The sequence below is a fragment of the Pterocles gutturalis genome, unplaced genomic scaffold (genome assembly GCF_000699245.1).
Source record: "Pterocles gutturalis isolate BGI_N339 unplaced genomic scaffold, ASM69924v1 scaffold19973, whole genome shotgun sequence".
NCBI classification, from domain to species: Eukaryota; Metazoa; Chordata; class Aves; order Pterocliformes; family Pteroclidae; genus Pterocles; species Pterocles gutturalis.
The window spans coordinates 336-18,419 of NW_010118523.1; the positions used below are offsets into that span (position 1 = coordinate 336).

Genomic DNA, 18,084 nt, shown 5'->3' on the forward strand with positions numbered 1-18,084 from the left:
CCGTGTTTCATTCTCACTCCTTTCTCTCTCTCTCTCTTCAGGTGAACTGGAGCAGCAGTTGTGCCCTGAGTACCCTAATATTGTTTTCTCCAGGGTGGTGTGTGGGGACCCTCCTGGCCCCGCACCGCCTGGGGAGGTGCAGCAGTTTGGTCGCCAGTTCCGCGTGGAGGCAGCGGGAGGGCTGGAGGACTGTGCCATGTTCTACGTGGGAGCCGAGGGTCTGTCCCTCACCAGCTTCATGCTGACCTGGAACCGCTGCCCCTTCAGCTCCTTTGACCCCACCACCGGCTGCGGCCGTCGCGAGACCCTCAATGTCAACCGGGCCCTGATGCGACGCCTCTACCTGGTGGAGCGGGCCCGGGACGCTCAGGTGGTGGGCATCTTGGTGGGCACCCTCGGTGTGGTGGGCTACCTGGTCGTGCTGCAGCACCTCCGGGAGCTTCTGCGCCGGGCTGGCAAGCGCAGCTACACACTGGCTGTGGGGAAGCCAAACCCTGCCAAGCTAGCCAACTTCCTGGAGGTGGACATCTTTGTCCTGGTGGCCTGTGCTCAGAACTCCCTACTGGACTCCAGTGACTTCTACCGGCCTATCGTGACTCCCTATGAGCTGGAGCTGGCCTGTAACCCAGCCCGGGAGTGGACAGGGAACTACCTCACTGACTTCCGAGACCTGCTGCCAGGTAGGAGCTGGAAGCCAGCTGCCCAGCACCGTGCTGGGACACATCCTGCCCTGCTCCCTTGCAGGGAGACTGTGGTTGCCCTGGCTCTGTGCTGACCAGAGGATAGATGTGAGGACCAGACTGATGTTACTGTTTCTTGGCAGGTGCCTGTGCGCACATTGAGCTCCCACTAGCTATCCCTGCAGCGGAGGCTGTTCCTGACATCTCGCTGATCACAGGGGAGATGCGTGCCACACACCTCTGCGACACCCCAACTGCCCCTCAACTGCCCCCCAGCACCGCCCTGGCCTGCAGGGACCAGACACGGGCTCTCGCAGAGATCAGCCCTGCTGGTTTGTGATTCAGTTTCGTGGTGGGGCTGAGCCCTGGTGCAGCGTCCCTGCTCCCAGTAACAATTCCCTTTCTCTCTCCTCCCAGCCTCCTTCCTGGAGTCCCGCAGCTGGCGGGGCCTGGAGCAGCGTTTGGGGCAGACACCCGTCTCCAAGGCTGTGCAGGGCCGACGAGGGATTGCCATTGCCTACGAGGACGAGGGGCGTGAGCAACCCTGATCCGGCAGCAGAATCGGCAGGAGCCGGGGGCATGTGGGGGCCCAGGCATTGCGTGCCACCGGGTGTTGGACACGGGAGGGTCTGATGAGGGTCCAGACCTGCCACCATCTGGCCCCGTGCTGGATGCGGCCTTGGGTCAGTAGTACCACAGTGGGAGAGCAGGAACTGCATGTGCGTTCCGGGATGCCCGCGGCACCACAGGGCTCATGGCCAGCATGGCAGCAGGGCCAGGACAGGCGCTTGGCCCAGACCCGGCCTCTGAGGGCTCCCCAGTACAGGGCAGCTTTGGCCCTACACAGAAAGGTCACAGCTTCACACAAGCTGACAGCACTGGGACTCGAGGCTTTTGTGGGCTACTGCTGCTAACTAAAGCTGAACTGAAAAGGACTTGTGAGTGAATCGTCTCCTAGAATAAAACATGAGCTGTGGAGTGCAGACAGGGGATACCAGACATCCCAGAGTAAAAACACAGATCATGGTGCCTGCTTGGGGCGTGCAGCCCTGTGTGTCAGCTAAAATCAGCCCAAGAGAACAGAAAACCAGATCTGCGACCCCTAGAAATGAAAGCACGTTCACAGGCTGGGCTGGGGAACTGAGGCAAAGGGGAGAGGGCTCTGAGGATGAGCAAGCCCTTCACCTGCTCCAAGGAACAGGAGTGGGGTGCACACATCACGTGCTCCAGGGAAGACCCTGCATTCGGCAGGGATGGAGTCTGGCCCCTCTCATGTGGGGCAGAACCGTTTCTGCCCTGTGATCTGCTCCATGAGCTGCTACAAGGTGGGCAGGAGAACAGGGCGAGCAGGAGAGACTGGTTTTCACTATTGCTCCTGCAGCCAGGGGGAGAGGAGGCTTTGAGGCACCCCAGCCTTGATTCAACCCCCTCGCATGGGCTTTGCCCCAGAGGCAAGGGGCAGGTACAGTCCAGTCACTGCAATAATGACAGCCACAACATAGAAATATTCTTAATATAATTAGGTGCAGGGCCTCCCCCCCTCCCAACCACACACATACAAACGAGCAGGGGGCAAGTCCCCCTGCCCAGCCAGCCACTGCTGTGGGCACAGGGGCAGCGTCCCTGCCGTGGGGCACTGGCACCCACGGGAAGTGCTGGGGAAGGGCCAGTAGCCCAGGCATGGGGCAGCCCGTGCTGGGGCAGTCCTGCCCAGGCTTCCCCTCCGCCACCGCCCCCTCCTGCAGCCGGCACTCCCATCCCCTGCAAGGGGGGAACATGCTGGGGGAACAAAGATGCTGACACCAAGATGCGGCCACCAAATCTAGCTGAGGAGCATCCCAAGTGGGTTAATTCTAGGTGGAGGGTTATTCTACGAGCCGTACTGCAGCAGGGCAGGGAGGATAAGGGGGGCTTCCTTGTGGGGAAGAGCTGGTCTGGGCAAATTGTCCACGGTCCTGGCCAGGTGCTCAGTAGTCTGCTGCGTACTCCGTGCCATGCAGCCCTCGGCACAGCAGGGTGAACTCCTTCAAACGGCTCTTGTTCACACGCTCTCTGCTAAGACGGAGGGAGGGGACAAGCGTGAAGCAGGAGGGACACACCTCGCCACGTGTGGGTGTGTGTGTGTGGGGTCATTCCCACCACGTGGGGCACAGCCACCCCAGGGAGGGGTGCACAAACCTGAGGATCTGCTGGCTGAAGGTCTCCTTCTGCTCAGGGCTGACACGGGCTGAGGGGAAGCCATCCTGCTGCATGGCCTCCTTGATCCAGATGCTCAGGTAGCTGAAGCAGTGCTTGTTCAAGGCAAAGAGGATTTCTGCAAAGTGATCCATGAGGCTGCGGGAGGCCTGGCCACCAACACCCTGCCACAAAGCAGACAGACCCTGCTGACCCCCTGCCTGCACCCACCCACGCTGCCGGGCTCTCTGCCCCAGCTCTGCACGGGTGCCACCTGGGAACAGAGTCCCAGGCTGCCTGTGCCCTGATGGGGAGCCCTCAGTTCCAGTGTCGCTCACCTCCAGCACTGCCTGCAGCAGCACTTTGCCGTTCTCATGCACGACCTGTCCCACTGGGGCGATCTCTCCGCAGCGCGGCAGCAGCTCTGTCTGCAACACAGCACCCAGCCTGCTCAGGGCCAGGGCAGGCTCCACACCACAGCACCTGCCCCAGCCTGCAGCCCCACTCCTGCCCTCCCCACTCTTGATGGGGCGGAGGGGGACGGGGCACATGATGCCACGATACTCACAAAAAATCCACAGGATGCTTTGACTGTTGGGGCCTCGGGGAACTTGAGCGAAAGGACACCTGTGGGCACAAATCGCTCAGGTTAGCAGCCAGAACACCACATGCCATCCCAAATCAGCCCTGTGGTCCCCAGTGCCTGTGCCCGGCTCCGTGGGAGGAGCAGGCTGGCTTCACAGCATGATTTGGGACACCTGCCCATGCCCACGGTACTCACCACACTGAAACACCGCTTTGACATCCAGGTTGCTACACAGGAAGAGGTCCGGCTTCCTCTTCAGAGCCTGCAAGGCACACAGACGGGCAGCATGAATCCAGCGCTGCTGAGGCAGCTAGGAAGCCTCCAAGGAACCCGGTGCCCCAGCCAGCCTTTGCCTGGCTGCACACTTACCTGTCCGCACCCACGGTACATGGCAGATTCACACAGTACAGCAGGAAACCATCACTTCCCCCCCAGGAAAATGTCAATCAAACAGCCAGGCAGTGTGCTATGCTCTGGGACCACAGACCCCAGGACCTGAGGACAGATGCCATGGTGGTGTACACACAAACCCTTTGCATACAGAGATGGGACGGAGGGCTCCTGTCCCACCAGCACAGGCCAGGCACTGCCAGGACAAGGCAGCCAGCAGAGACCAGCCACCCGTGTGCTTTGCTCCTCTCCTCTGGAAGATGCTGACGTTCCCAGGGGTCACAGCAACTGGTTCAAGCAGTAACCCCAGCCTGGACCAGCAGCTCTCTCTGGGCTCCAGGTACAGATGACAACGAGATGACAACATTGCTTGGCAGTTCCTGAGCAGCAAGTCTGAGATCAGAAAAGCTTTGTTTTATTGTTCCTGTCCCACAGCAATTCCACCCGCCTCTGTGGGGGTCAGGCACTGCTGCTGGGGACACCCTGAGCTGTGGCAACTTGTGCAGTGGCTTGTCTCCCCTGTGCTGGCACTGGGCAGTTACTGGACAGAAACGTTTCACCTTGCACCTTCCACTCTATGGGAAGGGCTTCTGCCCTGCCACAGGGAGCCCTGCTATGTAAGGTGGCCACGTCCATGCCCTGACCCACCATGCCACCATGCCCACCGCTACGGGCCAGCACTGGGGATGGCAGCCATGCCTCCTGCCCTGCTGTCACTGTGACACCGGGGACAGCAGCCACAGCACTGGAGTGGCCCCACTCTGTGCCTGGAGCTTGGCGAGCAGGAGACCAGGGCAGGCAGCCCTCAGGCTGAGCTGTGTGCAGGACCACCGCCGCCCTCTGAGCCTGCTCCCAGGGACGAAAGCAAGGACAGCTTTCAGCCAGCAGTGCCCAGGACACACGGCCATCTGCCCACAGCCATGGTCTAGTTGGAGCAAAACAGACTTATTTCTCACTCTTTCTTCTCCAGGGAAAGCCCACAGCCATCTGCCCAGTGCAGAGAACATATGCTGGAGACCCAGAAGCCGAGGTTTCAGGGTTACTCCATCTCCTTTCTGACCCTATGTACCACATGCTGCAAAAGAGGACTCGGGTTTGGGCACCAAAGGCACTGCTGTACCAGGCGGAGATGGCACAATCACAGGGACCTGCTTCCTTGCTAGATACAAACAGAGACCGTCACAGGGCGATCAGTGGCCGCATTATACCTGTGTGTGTATATACAGACTGAGGGCACAATCCTGACGCACTAGCACCAACATCGGAAGGCTAGCTAGTGGCTGGGCAGTGGTTTAGGGACATCCACTCATCATGCCTGCTGCTGTCTAGTCAGCCCCATACTGGACAAATGTTTGCAAGCGCCCTTGCAGTTTTGGCCATGGGAGACCACCCCTGCTGGGTGCTGGCGCGGGCTCCAGAGCAGTGACCATGAGCCTCTCCCCCAGCAGCATGCTGCTCGAGGGCAGCTGGCTCCTGCGATACCACCCAGCTGCAGGTTCCTCTACCCTGCCTGTCCAAGGGGCTGGTTTTAACCTGCCCTGCACATTGCAAGCCCGTTCAGCTGGCATAAGAGTCTTCCAATGTGTTCAGGTTGCCACCTACCTGCAGGGTGCTTTCCCAGCCAAACCAGACCCGCCAAGCTCTCCTGCAGGCTCGCTGCAGCATCTGCTCCTTACTCTGCCAGTGCCACAGGGGAAAGCGTGCCAGCAGTGGGAGAGCTCCCTGCCACACATGCACGCCTAATGTAGACACGAGATGCTTTTTTACCCCCATGAGATGGGGCCCTGTGGTGCTTCTCTCATTAGCCAGCAGCACCAGGTAGGTCCAACTGCTCTTTCCCAGCACCAGGATCCCTGCTCCAGCTCTGGGGCCTCTTACGGCCAGTCTCCTGCCAGAGCAGCTCTGCTCACACATTCTAGTATGGGGACAGGTCTTTAAACGCTTTTAAAAGTCCCCCCACATCCTCTGCTGCAGCAGCCACTGCAGAGGTAGGCACTGGCTGTCCGGCAAGGGCTGTCCTGCAGGCTGTCACAGAAAGGCAGTTGGGTGCTTCTCCACGGCAGCTGGGAGACCCCCAGACAGGTCTTCAGAGCAGGCTCTTCTTCTGTGCCCAGCTGACAGTGTGGGGCTGCACAGCCAGCTCCTGCAGCTCCCCAGAACACACAGATCAAGCTCTTGTGTCTGGCACCACCATCTCTTCTGTCCGGCAAGGGCTGTCCTGCAGGCTGTCACAGAAAGGCAGTTGGGTGCTTCTCCACGGCAGCTGGGAGACCCCCAGACAGGTCTTCAGAGCAGGCTCTTCTTCTGTGCCCAGCTGACAGTGTGGGGCTGCACAGCCAGCTCCTGCAGCTCCCCAGAACACACAGATCAAGCTCTTGTGTCTGGCACCACCATCTCTTCCCAGACTACACACTCGGCAGAGCAGAGCCTGAAGCTTTGGAAAGGGCACAGCCAGCCCCTGCCTGCTGGGGAGAGGGGGTGCTGAGTCTGCATCCTCCACGGAGCTCTGTGACTCTGGCTGGAGCAGGTGTGGTGGAGAGCTCTAGGACTGCTGCTTGCAGCCTGGACCAGCCCAAGAAGAGAGGGATGTTGGCGATGGCACTGGCTGTGCCTGGCTAGGCACTGTCGGTGCCCTCACAGAAGGTCAGTCCTGCATCTTCTGCCTGGTAAGGCCCTGCTCGCCCAGTCTGTCCTGGGGAGGTCACTGCAGTGCTCCCGAGGTGCTGGCACGGAGCCCTGCCGGGCTGGGTGGATGTGCCTGCAGTCCCCGGGCTGGAGAGCCCCAAAATCCTACCTGCAACCAGGAGCCCACACACAAGTGATACCAGCTGGCCAGGGAGCAGGCAAAAGCTCCCAAACACCAGAACCTGCCTGTTTTTGCCAACGCAGACCCGGGTGCAAGCCCCAGCCACGGCGGCTCTGTGGTCCTCGTCCCAGGCACTGCAGCTGGGTGGGTGGCACTGAGCCCCACAGCCCTGTGGGTGGGACGGTCACCTCAGGGACAGCAGCAGCGATGCTCTGCACCATCCTCAGCACACAGTGGAGGCAGGAGGGGAGTAGCTGAGGACAGATCTCCCTGCAAAGGCTGCTAGCACTGCTCCATGCAGCCTTACAGCCAACTGGTTATTCTATACTTCAAGTAGTAACTCCAGGGTCTCCGGCATCAGTAAGACATTTGGTTTAAGCCAGCATGCTCTCCTGATCAGCCAGCCATCGTCAAGAGTGGACTGTCAATTAACACGGTGGTAAAATGATCAGCCGCACCAACTGGGCAGTCCCACAGGTTGCAATCAAGCCCAAATAAAGACACTGTAAAGTCAACTGAAATCCTGTCACACAGAGAGACGGCTCCCTGAGAGCTGGTGACAGAGGGCTGCTGGGCAGCTACCAGGAGGAAGGAGCTGCTTCTGAGTTATCAGAAGATAGGAGAGTACTCGCTAGCAGAGGGAGAGGACAAAAACACTGCCTGCAAGGAGAAACCAGACAAATGTGAAACAGGGAAGATGGTATTTCCACCGAGGTGATCAACCACAGGAGCAGACAGGCAGGGAAGTGGGAAAATCTCCACCTTGACACACTCTTGGGTTGAAACACGCTGCTGGTCTGGAAGATGCATTTCTTTGCCAAGGGCTCTGCAGGCAGAGCAGGCTGGGATGAAAATACAGCCCCCACCACATGGAAATCATCTGAAGAGATCTGCAGTTCTCTCCGACTTTAATCCTTCGATCTGCAAATACTGAATGGCATCACTGCAGAGCATGGCCTTCTGGAAAGGACAGGCTGGACCCACCTCTGCCATCAGGCAGCTCTTGAAGTTCTGAGAGCAAGGAGCAAACAGGGATGGCAGGGATACTTCTTGATGGGTTTCAAAGCACCCTGCCAGATCATCAGTTTGGGAAGAGGCCAAGGAAGAGGAGGAAACCTTGAAACAAGTCCTGTGTGTGAAGAGAGAGGATGGTCTCTGTGGCATTGCTGGAAGTAAAAGCCCAGGAAAACACCAGGTCTTGAGTGGGCAGTGGTGGCCTGGCAGCACGATGTCAGACGTCTCGCAGTGATCAAGGACGGAGCCGCCTTGGAGGCAGGAGCCTCGGAGCTGCTCCTGCAGCAGGGCCTCTGAAGGATGGAGGCTGTTCAGAGACTGGCACACTAGAGACCAGCCCAGCTGCCAGCATGCTGCCCCAGCGCTGCCTGCAGATCCTGCCCGTGAGGGCAGCAGGGAACAGCCTCCCAGCAGTCGGGATGGGTGGTGTTTGCTCTCACAGCACACCCCATAGATGTGCAGCACGGTTGCACTTTTCTCTCCAAGAAAGCACAAGTGTGCCGTGTCCAGACACAGAGAAGGAGACCAAGTGAGAGAGAAACTCAGCACTTTCCAAAGAAACAACAAATAGACTTGGAAGTGCCTCCTGGGGTCACCTAAAGCCCTACCCCCTGGCAGGATCACCTCTACCTGCCCTCCAAGGCTTGTTGAATCCTTTCAAGCCCTCCAAGAGACAGCAGCTCCCCAAGTGACGTTCTAGTGCTTTCCTGAACTCTTAGAAAGATCTCCCACTGCGTGACCTGGATCCTTTTTTCCATTACTTCCTCTCCTTACTGTTTGTCCCGCTCGAGGACCACAGAAAAGGGGTTTTTACGTATTACTGGGACATTACCTTTTACACACTCCAAGACTCCTATAGCTCCTCAGGCTCCCACCAGCCTTTCCTCCTCACCATGTGTACAAGTTGGTCATCCTCCCAGATGCTCTTCTCTGTGCTCTCTGGTCTGTATCTACAGAAATGCTGTGCCCCGAACTGGGCACAGTGCTGGAGTGGAGGTCCCGCTAGCACCGAGTGGCTGGGGAGGACACCTCCAGGAACCTCACGCACAGACCCCATTACCATCCTCCCATCATGTTCGAGACCCTTGTTAAAAGGTCACAGCTTCCAAAACCGGCACCTGCAAAAGCTGCGAATGCTTTCTGATAACCTTGATTACATTATGTCTTTCAAGATGAAAAGCAAGGGAATAAAATCCTGCAATAAGGCTTGTGAGATGCAATGGGTCTCAACGGGATCTGGGCATGAAATTGAGACCTGAAAGGCGCAGACCCTGCCTGGGCCGGTGAGCTGCAGCCCCCCCACCCACTCCATCCTGCAAGACCCGCACGTGGGCCAAGCAGCTGTGGGAGGGGGCTGATGGCTCAGCACCTGTCTGTGCCAGACCCCTCCTGAGCTGATGGCGAGGGCAGGATGGCCACAGCGCTGGCAGCTGCCTGGGTGGTGTTCCTGCACAGCCGCTGGGCCAGCACGTGTGGTTAGAGGTCTCGCCATTACAGAAACAAAGCAGGAAGCCACTCTGCCGGGCCCCTCCTTGCCACCGACCCACCCTCTGGTCTGTGACAGGGACACTGACTGCATCAAGGACATCAGGACTTCACCCTCCAGGGCCACGGCCCCGCTGCTCCTGACCAGTGTATATACACACATAGCACAGCACTGTCCCTGCCTGCCCACTGCCAGCTGTGACACGAGTGACAGCCCCGTGAGCCAGCCTGCGGCCCCCTCCACGCCAATGCAAAACATCTCTGTGCACTGCTGAGCTGGTGGCACGGGAGTGCTCCTGTCCTGCAGTCACAGGAGCTGCTAACACCCCGAGAGGCTGCCAGGGCGGGAGGCAGTGTGCCACCCTGGCAGGGCTGGACACCGTCACAAGCACGTTGCTCAGAGCCAAGCCCCGGTGGGCAGGGGCCTCCTCCCACTGGCCCTGAGCCACCGGCTCAGCTCATCCCTGCTCTGGAGGACCCATCACAGGGCAGGTATACGGGTTGGAAAACATCCACTTAATGCTCTAATTTGTCTGTCACCCAAGGGTGACCATGGCAGCAGCCCCAAGCTCCCTGCACCAGCTTCGGCAAGGCGAGGGGGTGGCAGCTGGAGGCTGCCCTGCAGAGGAGGGCACTGCCCTAGGGATGGTGTGAACCCAGAACTAAAGGAGAATGTTTTGTTTTCAACTTCCACGGAAACAGATGGAGAAACTCGATATTCAACTAAAAGGAAAAAAAACGTTGTCAACAGAAAGCTAAAAATAGGTTTAAATTGAATTAAAAAGAGAAAGAGAGAGAACAGAAAGTGAATGAATAAGAAACTAAAACACACCTGTGCCAGGAGTTGCATAAATGAATCAACAATATCAGGATGATCCCTGGGCCCTAAAATATAATAAAGATGTAACTTAAGAGAAAAATCATACAAACAGCAACTCAACATCATATAGTTATGTGATACAGAAAGAATTTACAAGTGAAAACAGGAGTGTAAGGGAGGAGGGGTGTGTGGGGAAGGGGATGGGCAACATGAGCAGCTTGAACCAAGTTAAAGAAACAAAACATACAAAAAATCATGAAACTTGGAGAACCCAAGAACAGAAAGAAACCGCAAAGAAAAGGGTCTGAAGCCCCAGGGTCTCCAGCTAGCGCCTGGGTGCTGCAGAGCCAAGGAGGAGATCTTCGTGTCCTTGGGGAGGAAGAATAGGAGGAGCAGGGGCTAGCTGGGCACCATCTCCCAAAGGAGAATTAGAGCTTTTGCACTGTGGGGACTGAGCGGGTGTCTTCAGAGCACCGTTTGGTCCTGGAAGATAACTGCAAGTGAACGACAACACCTCAGCAAATGCTTGATGGGCCTGGCCGGGCTCAGGCGTGCACATGCTTGTCACCAGCACCAGCTGCTCAGGAGCCCCTGGCACAGTCACCCTCCCGCCCCGTTCCCAAATGCTCTCCGCGACCCTGAGTCCAGGGCCCTCCTGAAGGTCTCCTCCAGCATCCTGCGAGAGAGCAGCTCAGTGCCCGGAGATGTCCATGCCAGCACCACTCGCCCTACCTTGGCATCTGACTGTGCACAATCAGTGGGGGTCAGGCGTCCCCCCATCTCCTGCCACACGTGGGCTCAGCAGAAGGGGCTCACCCTGTTCTGGCCACCCAGTGAAGGGGATCCACAGGGTGGGTGTGAGCACACAGTCCTGGGCACACAGTGAGCTGGATGGCCCCTTGCCTGTGCAAAGCTTGTGTCCAAGTGCTGGCACAGCTCTGGCTCTGTCCCCCCGGCTTTCCTCCTGCAGACATGCCTGCTGCTGCGTGGAGGCATCAGAGGCATCGCGGCCTCCCCAGATGCTGAGCCAAGAGGGTTTCGGCGTACACACCCACACGCCCCTGGCAGAAGCAGGGACCTGATCTCCAGCTCGCTTGCTGCTGACCCCAGTGACACCTCAGCACAGCAGGATTTGCTCGGACCGTGACGTGACGATGAAGCAAGGGTCCTCACGCCTCCGCCGCCCCTCTGAGAGCTCTGAGCCTTGTGCTGGGGGACAGCATCACCCTGTCCGGCACCTGGCTGTGAGCAAAGGACAAGACCCCTTGGGGACTGCATGTGGAGGTGCTGAAGGACCAGAGCCAGCAGCTCCAAGGTACATTGTCCCTGTCACAGGGTGAGCCACCAAGAGGCTGAGGGGAGCCATAGTATGGAGGGGCCTGTCCTAACCCCATTCGCTTTTTGTAGGGTGGGCAGTGAGCTGAGGAGGGGCCCCTGCCCTGTGGGAGGATGCCAGCATCCTCAGCATCACAGCAGTGACTTGGTTGCCAGCAGTGACTCTGAAAAAAGTCATTTCCCAGATGTTCACACGCATATCTTCCTGCTCGGGCTTGATTCCTGACACTACAAGCAGCACTGGCCCACAGAGGAGCCCCAGGATCTCCTGCCAAGCAGGGCTGGAGCTCTGGCTCGACCCCTGCAGCACATGATGCCCAGCCCTGCTGCAGAAGCGGGGCTGTCATGGCAGTCCAGAGTCTCACCCGGGGGTCTCCTGCTTCTGCTGCCCTGCAGGGAAGGTACCCACCTTCCAGGGTTTGGGATGAATCCAAGAAACAGAGACGGCCCCATTAGCTTAGCTAAGAGTGAAAACAGCCATTCCTGGTAAGACGCCTCCAGACTCCGTGCATGCAACAGCCTGACAACAGCCCCAGCACGAAGAAGAGTTAATCCCACGTACCTTGCTGGAAGAGGGTCAGCGTGACTGAGGTAACGAGCAAGAAGAGGGCCTTGATGGGAGGGAAGTGGGCAGGCTCATGGGCAAAGATGTGAACCAGCTGAAAGAGAGAGAGAGGAGGACTGAAGCTGCTGCTGACCCTGTCTGCTGCTGGCCGCCCCAGCCCCGAGCAGGGCTCCATACCTGCCGGGTGAGGTCGATGGCAGAGGCCTGGGGGATGGTGCTGTACATCTGCCCCAGCATCTCGCACAGCTGAGGAACCATGGGGGCAAAATCATCCAGGAGGGTCTTCACAGACTTCTCAAAGATGGCACAGACAGACTGCAGGAGAAGGATGGTGTGAGTGACAGCCACCAGGAGACCTCTCCCAGGAGGGCCTGGGCTTGACGGATAGGTCCCAAGGGAGGAAAGAGGTGGCAATGGGGACAGGGACCAGCCAGGCAGAGGGCTCAGACCTGCTCTGGTGCTGGTGCCCTGCCCTGCAGCATGGGATGCTCCCAGACACTGGGAAACACCCTGACCACTGCTGCAGGAAGACTAGGAAGGGCCAGGTGGAAGAGTGGCTGTCAGGACGCGGCACATGGACTGAGTGAACTGGAGAAACACCAGATAATCACAGGTTCAGAGCAGAACAGAGTTCTCCCCTTAATAGGTTTGGTAGACCCCATCTCCCTGCTGGTGGCAGGGCCTCTGTAACCGGAGAGGAGCAGAGCTGATAGAGGCACAAGACCAACAAGACAGTCAGATGCTGCTGGTGGCAGCAAGCAGCACAGGTCTGAACAACCCAGAAAGACACCCCTCTGACAGGGCAGCACCCAGTGTCCGTCCTTTGCTGTCCCCAGTTCAGGTCAGCAAGGGCAGTACTCAGGAGGAGCCTGGTTACCTCCACCACCTGGGCATCATTCAGCCACTTGCTGAGGACCTTCTGTATGAGCTGGAAGACTTGCTGCAGGACCACCACCACCTGTAAGGAACAAGAGACACTGAAGAGAACTGGTCCCCACAGCACTGGGGAGGGGAGATTCAAGCCTAAGCATGGCCTGGACCCAACCCTCCAGGCACCACTGCCTCCTTCCCCTCTGCAGCAGCCGAAGCAGCCTGGCACAGCTCAAAGCTGGCAGGCAGCACCCAGGCTGTTCTCCAGAGCAGCACCCAGCCAGGAGGGATCCTCCAGGTCACCTCTGCCCACTTCAGAAGCAGTGGGTTGAGCTGAAAGAGTTGTTTTAGCTGGAATGCACCTGCTTCACAGTACGTGTTGCATTCCCCATTAATTCCCCTCTCCCTCTGAGACAGCAGTGAGTAGTGTAGCTGTGGCCAGGCTGAGGCAAAGAGCATCAAGCTACTGTTCTACTCACTGGGTTGGGTCCTTGCTGCACTGGCAGCTTCTTGACCTCGGTGCTTTCGTGGTCATCATCGTGGTGGCTGATGTCTAGGGTAGTGAAGAGATTGGAGAGCAGGCCCAGAATGTGGATGATGGCCAACTTGTTGGAGGGATTGGGCTGCCAGGGAAAATAAAGTCAAAGCGTGACACAGACTGTGCTGCTCAAACACAGCCATGCCTTTAGGATCCTGAGGAACCAGGACTGCAGAGGCAAAGAGCCAGAGATGGGTTCCCCACACTGCGCTCTCTCCAGCTCACGTTTGAGAGCCCTGCTTCAACACAGCAGCCCCAGGGCTACAGCCAGCAGGAGAAGCCACTTCTGGATGGAGGCAGCATGAGCCACTCACCGTTTCATCAGCCAGCTTTTCCAGCTGCTGGATGTAGGGGGTAATCAGGGAGTGCAGGTTCTTCAGGATCTCCTCCACTTGCAGCGCAGAGAGCAGGAAACCAAGAGCCTGCATCAGCCACATGCACTGGCTCGTCTGGGACAGAGAGGAGACACAACGGAGCAGGTCACTGCCCAGCCTGCAGCCCTAAGACAGCTGTCAGGGGCCCAGCCAGCAAAACCAGGACCCCCATGTGCTGCAGCTCCTGAGCTGCTCTATCTGGGTCACCCTAGGCACATCTCACTGCAGGAGAGGGGAGCAGCTCCCTGCCAGCACAGCAGAACCCAGGGAACAGGCATTCTGCCACCAGCACAGCTGGCCTCTTCCCAGCAACCTGCCAAGAAAAGACCAGCTGGTGCCCAGCAATCTTCGTGCTGGCACCACTCGCCCTGCCTCAGCACACCATCCCTTTCACAGACCCGCCTCAGCCCCTGTGGGGTCAAGTGTCCCACCCCATCCTGGTCACAGGCACAGCCTGGCCTCTGTCCCCACACTTCTCTCCTTCCTTTTTTCTCCTGAAGACATGCCTGCCATCTTGGCACCCTTGGGCTTGGAGGGACTGGGAACTGCTAGAGTTAAGTCTCCCTGGGGCTTCCCTCTCTATGGGGACATACCCCCCCAGCGTGACCCCAGCCCACGTGCAGTGGGAGCCCAGCAGCACAGCGAGGGGCAGCCAGCAGGTACTCCCAGCCCTGCATATGATGGCTGCAGCGCTGAGCTCTCCTCTGGAGACAGCCCAGTTTGCGATGGCACCCCTCGTGTCTTCAGCTGAGCACAACTAATGGGGGCAAGCAAAACCAGCCAGAGGTGTAAGCCTCTTACCTTGTGAATCTGCTTCATCAACACCTCCTGCCGAATGGAAGGGGAGAGAGAAAGAGGAGGGTGAGTGCTGCAGAAAGCCCCTTCCCTTCCAGGAGGCAGGACTGGCGCAGGAGTTCAAGACAACTGACACCAGTGTGGGCACAGACAAGCAGCACATGGCTCCACACAGCCTCCCCACAAGCCACAAATCCTTGTCCCCTGGTAAGCTCTTCTTCCAGCCAGCCCCCTCAGCCACCCATTGAGGGGAGCCCTGCCTCGGAAGGACTCTGCAGGACAGCGCAAGGAGCCAACCTCAGCCAGGGCCTCCTTACCCCAGCGACGGTGTCCCCCAGGCTCCAAGAGCAGAGGCTCATGCCCTCCACTGGCCCCTCTCTGCTCCCATGCACACCCCAGCCCTCCTCCTAGTGCCTTCGGACGCTGAGTTCCATCTGTCCCAAATCTTGAGTCAAGAAAGACCATGGGACAAGCTGCCCCGGCACTGCAGGGACCAGCTAAGTCTCTGTGGAGGGGCTTGAACCCCAGGATGCCCCCCAAGATGCCCAGCAGCAGCACCAGCTGCCTGGCAGGTGCAGAGCTGGCAGGATGCCGCTCCCCACAAGGCAACCAAACCCCAGGGAAAGGATGGGTGCCAATGTGCAACCCCATTGGACTCCTTGGCAGTTGTGCCTGCCATTTCTGCACTCTCAGCAGGAGATGGGGCCTGCCAGCTGGGTCTGTTGGCCTAGGAACAGGATAGACAAGTCACCCACACCAAGCAAGATGCTCTGAGCTGCTGTTCTACATCCCCCTGCCCTGATCCATGGGGAGGAAAGGGTTTCCACAGAACACATCCCAGCTCACTGCCACATGTCCATCTGCATCCAGCTCCTACCTGGGACACGGCAACGATGTTGGCGGCATAGGGCGGCAGGTCGTACTTGCACTCCCGACAGATCTTCTTCAGGGTGGAGACGCTGGAGATGGAGAGCTCAGGGTTGCCCAAGGCCTGGAGCACCAGCGGCAGCACGTTGTTAATCATGACGGGGTGATCAGCCAGCCACTCCGACAGGGCCCCTGAGCACACAGACAGGATCAGACCCCGGGACCGCACCATGGGCTCTTGCTCCCTGCATCCCAGGATGCTCAGCTTTGCTTTTCGCTGCTGTTATTGCTGGGCAGGAGCGGTCTCACAGGGCAAAGGCCTCACCTATAGTGAACATGACGGTATCGGCAAGCTGCACGTTGCTGATGCTGATCCGGGGAATGAGGCCGATCAGCCCTGGCACAACGTCAGAGTAGTTCACATCGATGGTCTCGGCGATGGACTGGAATCCATAGAGCAAGGCCTCCGTGTGCTGCCAGGGTGGGAGAGGCACCGTCAGAGCCACATGCTGACCCCTGATGTGCACCCCAGCCCCAGGCACTAGCTCAGTACCCCCCGCAGTGGCTGAGGAGGCTGGTCCCTGGGCAGTGCTAAGGACAGGGAGGCAGAAGAAGACCTGTTCCTCCTTCCAGCAGACTCCAGAGAGCCCACAGATGTGCTAGCAAGGTGGTCATGCTCCTTGCCTCTATCACAGCCCTTTGCTCTCAACACCCCATGGTCAGGATAGGTCCCCTAGGGGCTCGTAGCCAGCAGCCTGGCACCCAGGCCCCCTCGCTCACCTGCCATGTGGACGGCTGCTCCGTGTTGGTCAGGAGACGTCCCAGTTTGTCATAGAGGCTGCTCAGGAGCTCAGCACCCAGCATCTCATACACGTACATCAGCGTGTCAGAGATGTCCACCCTGCAGAGAACGTTGAGGGTCTCTGAACACTGTCCCCATCCCGTGCAGAGCACTCCACATGTGGACACACTACTTCCCCTCCCGCTGCCAGGCATTCCTAGGCAGGGCAACTGGTGCAATGCCACAACACCAGCTTATTTCCATATCGCCACCACAGCCAAAACAACTCTTGGTGGAGGGAATCTCCTCTGTGTCCCTCCTTAGGTCGCCCCATGGTGCTCAGGCTCCAGGAGGCAAGATCTTGCCTGTGTCCTTGCCTGCTTGACAACCAAACCCACCTCTGAGCCCAAAGTCACATCCAGGCAGGGAGCAACATGTCCCAGTCCTGCTACCCAGGAAAGGCCGGCTCCAGATGTACCTGTATATCCGAAATTGCTCCTTCTCATCTGAAGACCAGAAGCCATACTCCTCATCGGAGGGGAACTGGGCTTTGTGCAGCAGCACATCCACCAGCTGGAAGTAGACAGGCCTGTAGACCTGCTGGTACACCGCCTGCTTGTCCGGCTCGAAGGAGAGAATGTCATCCTGGCAGCAGGAGGAGGAACACATCAGGTCTTGCACGGGAAAGAAAACAGAGCCAGCATGCCCAATTGTGTGGGGGGCAGGGGCATCTCCCAGGGCTAGGAGGACCTGTCCCACCTCAGAGGCTGCATTTCCAGCTCCCCAAAGTCCACCTGATGCTGAGCCCTTCCACAGTAGCAGCATCATCTGTAGGCAAGATGCCAGAAGGCCCAGCAGCCGGGTGGACCCTTGGGCGTTTGAGGACAGCACAGCTACAGCGAGGTAGCACTGCCGAGCCATGTCCTTGCCTGGGGAGCACCGCTGCCTTGGGAGCACATCTGCCTCGGAGCCCCCCTGTGCAGACATTGCCACCCTCCCTCCTCATGCTCAGCCACACCGCATCAGAGTGCAGAGAAATAGAGCTGGGGGGATGAATGGGGGCTAAAAATAGAGCATGATGTGGCAGGGTGGAACACTGGCCCTGGGAGAGTGACCCCACACTGGGCAGCCCTCTCTTTCCTCCTCTGAGAGACCCCGGCTGCCAGCCTGGCAGCGGAGCTAAACAATCAGGTCTGCTGCTGGGAAAAAATCCTAGCAGAAGTTTTAGTTATGTTAACAAGGCCCTTAAAGGCTGGCTCAGACTTCCAAGGAAGACTGAGGATGGAAAAAGCAAGCCACAGGGCCAGCATTTCTGAGTTATGTGCCCTGTGGCAGCTGTGAGTGCAGGGTGAGGAGTGGGGCATCCCTGGGGAGCAAATGTGGCCGTGCCCCTGTCCCCGCTGCAGCGGTGTCCCCAGCCCTGCCCGCAGTGCAGGACCCAGGCAGCTGCCCCACGACAGGCACTGACCTGCAGCGTGTACCAAAAGGTGAGTGTCAAGGAGCTGGTGGTTTCGTTGACGGGGTAGTGCCCAGGGATGCCGGTGCAGAACATGATCATGTTGACCAGGGCCAGGAAGCTCTGCCAGTGCTCCACCTGGTCCAGGAGAGCCCTGGGGAGCAGAGAGCACAGTCAGGGCGGCACCACCCCGTGAGCCTGAGCCTGGCTCCTCCGCCCGCCCTGACACACATCGCCCGGGGCAGGAAAGGTGCTGGACAAAGACGTGGGAAACAGCAAGCTGCTGCAGGGTCCCCTCCTGGGTTCCCTCTCCTGGGGACTGTCCCCAGCACTCACCGGGAGTGGTTCTCCCCCAAGGCCACGGCGATGCGGCAGATTCCATGCGACGTCTCCATGTCCCCGCTCTGGACCGCCTGGCGCAGCTGCTCTTGGAGCCCCAGCACAGTGGGGATGAGCTTCAGGAGGGTGTTCACATACCTGGCGAGCACAGCCTGAATCAGTGCCGGGCATCACCTCACCGGCACCACCTGCCACGGCATCCATCCCT

The 18,084-nt window shown here is 58.7% G+C and overlaps 2 protein-coding genes across 2 annotated transcripts in view; one reads left to right on the plus strand and one right to left on the minus strand.

The window, feature by feature from the left end:
• The window catches only part of DPH2 (DPH2 homolog (S. cerevisiae)), a gene marked incomplete at its 5' end in the record, with an annotated part of 1,557 nt that extends 329 nt beyond the window's left edge, over nt 1–1,228 (plus strand). Inside the window, 3 exons of the mRNA XM_010076248.1 lie at nt 42–680; nt 824–1,012; nt 1,098–1,228. Of these exons, the coding sequence (XP_010074550.1) occupies nt 42–680; nt 824–1,012; nt 1,098–1,228 (959 nt within the window). The remainder of the gene's footprint in view (nt 1–41; nt 681–823; nt 1,013–1,097) is intronic.
• A 1,419-nt stretch (nt 1,229–2,647) lies between these two features.
• IPO13 (importin 13) overlaps nt 2,648–18,084 on the minus strand; it is a 21,276-nt gene continuing 5,839 nt past the window's right edge. Inside the window, exons 2-19 of the mRNA XM_010076249.1 lie at nt 17,874–18,014; nt 17,550–17,691; nt 16,560–16,726; nt 16,081–16,201; nt 15,626–15,773; nt 15,311–15,492; nt 14,440–14,466; nt 13,579–13,713; nt 13,206–13,349; nt 12,734–12,814; nt 12,034–12,171; nt 11,854–11,950; nt 9,969–10,021; nt 3,637–3,703; nt 3,424–3,482; nt 3,194–3,283; nt 2,859–3,040; nt 2,648–2,735 (exon numbers count right to left, since the gene is read on the minus strand). Coding sequence (XP_010074551.1) covers nt 2,648–2,735; nt 2,859–3,040; nt 3,194–3,283; nt 3,424–3,482; nt 3,637–3,703; nt 9,969–10,021; nt 11,854–11,950; nt 12,034–12,171; nt 12,734–12,814; nt 13,206–13,349; nt 13,579–13,713; nt 14,440–14,466; nt 15,311–15,492; nt 15,626–15,773; nt 16,081–16,201; nt 16,560–16,726; nt 17,550–17,691; nt 17,874–18,014 — 2,062 coding nt within the window. The remainder of the gene's footprint in view (nt 2,736–2,858; nt 3,041–3,193; nt 3,284–3,423; nt 3,483–3,636; nt 3,704–9,968; nt 10,022–11,853; nt 11,951–12,033; nt 12,172–12,733; nt 12,815–13,205; nt 13,350–13,578; nt 13,714–14,439; nt 14,467–15,310; nt 15,493–15,625; nt 15,774–16,080; nt 16,202–16,559; nt 16,727–17,549; nt 17,692–17,873; nt 18,015–18,084) is intronic.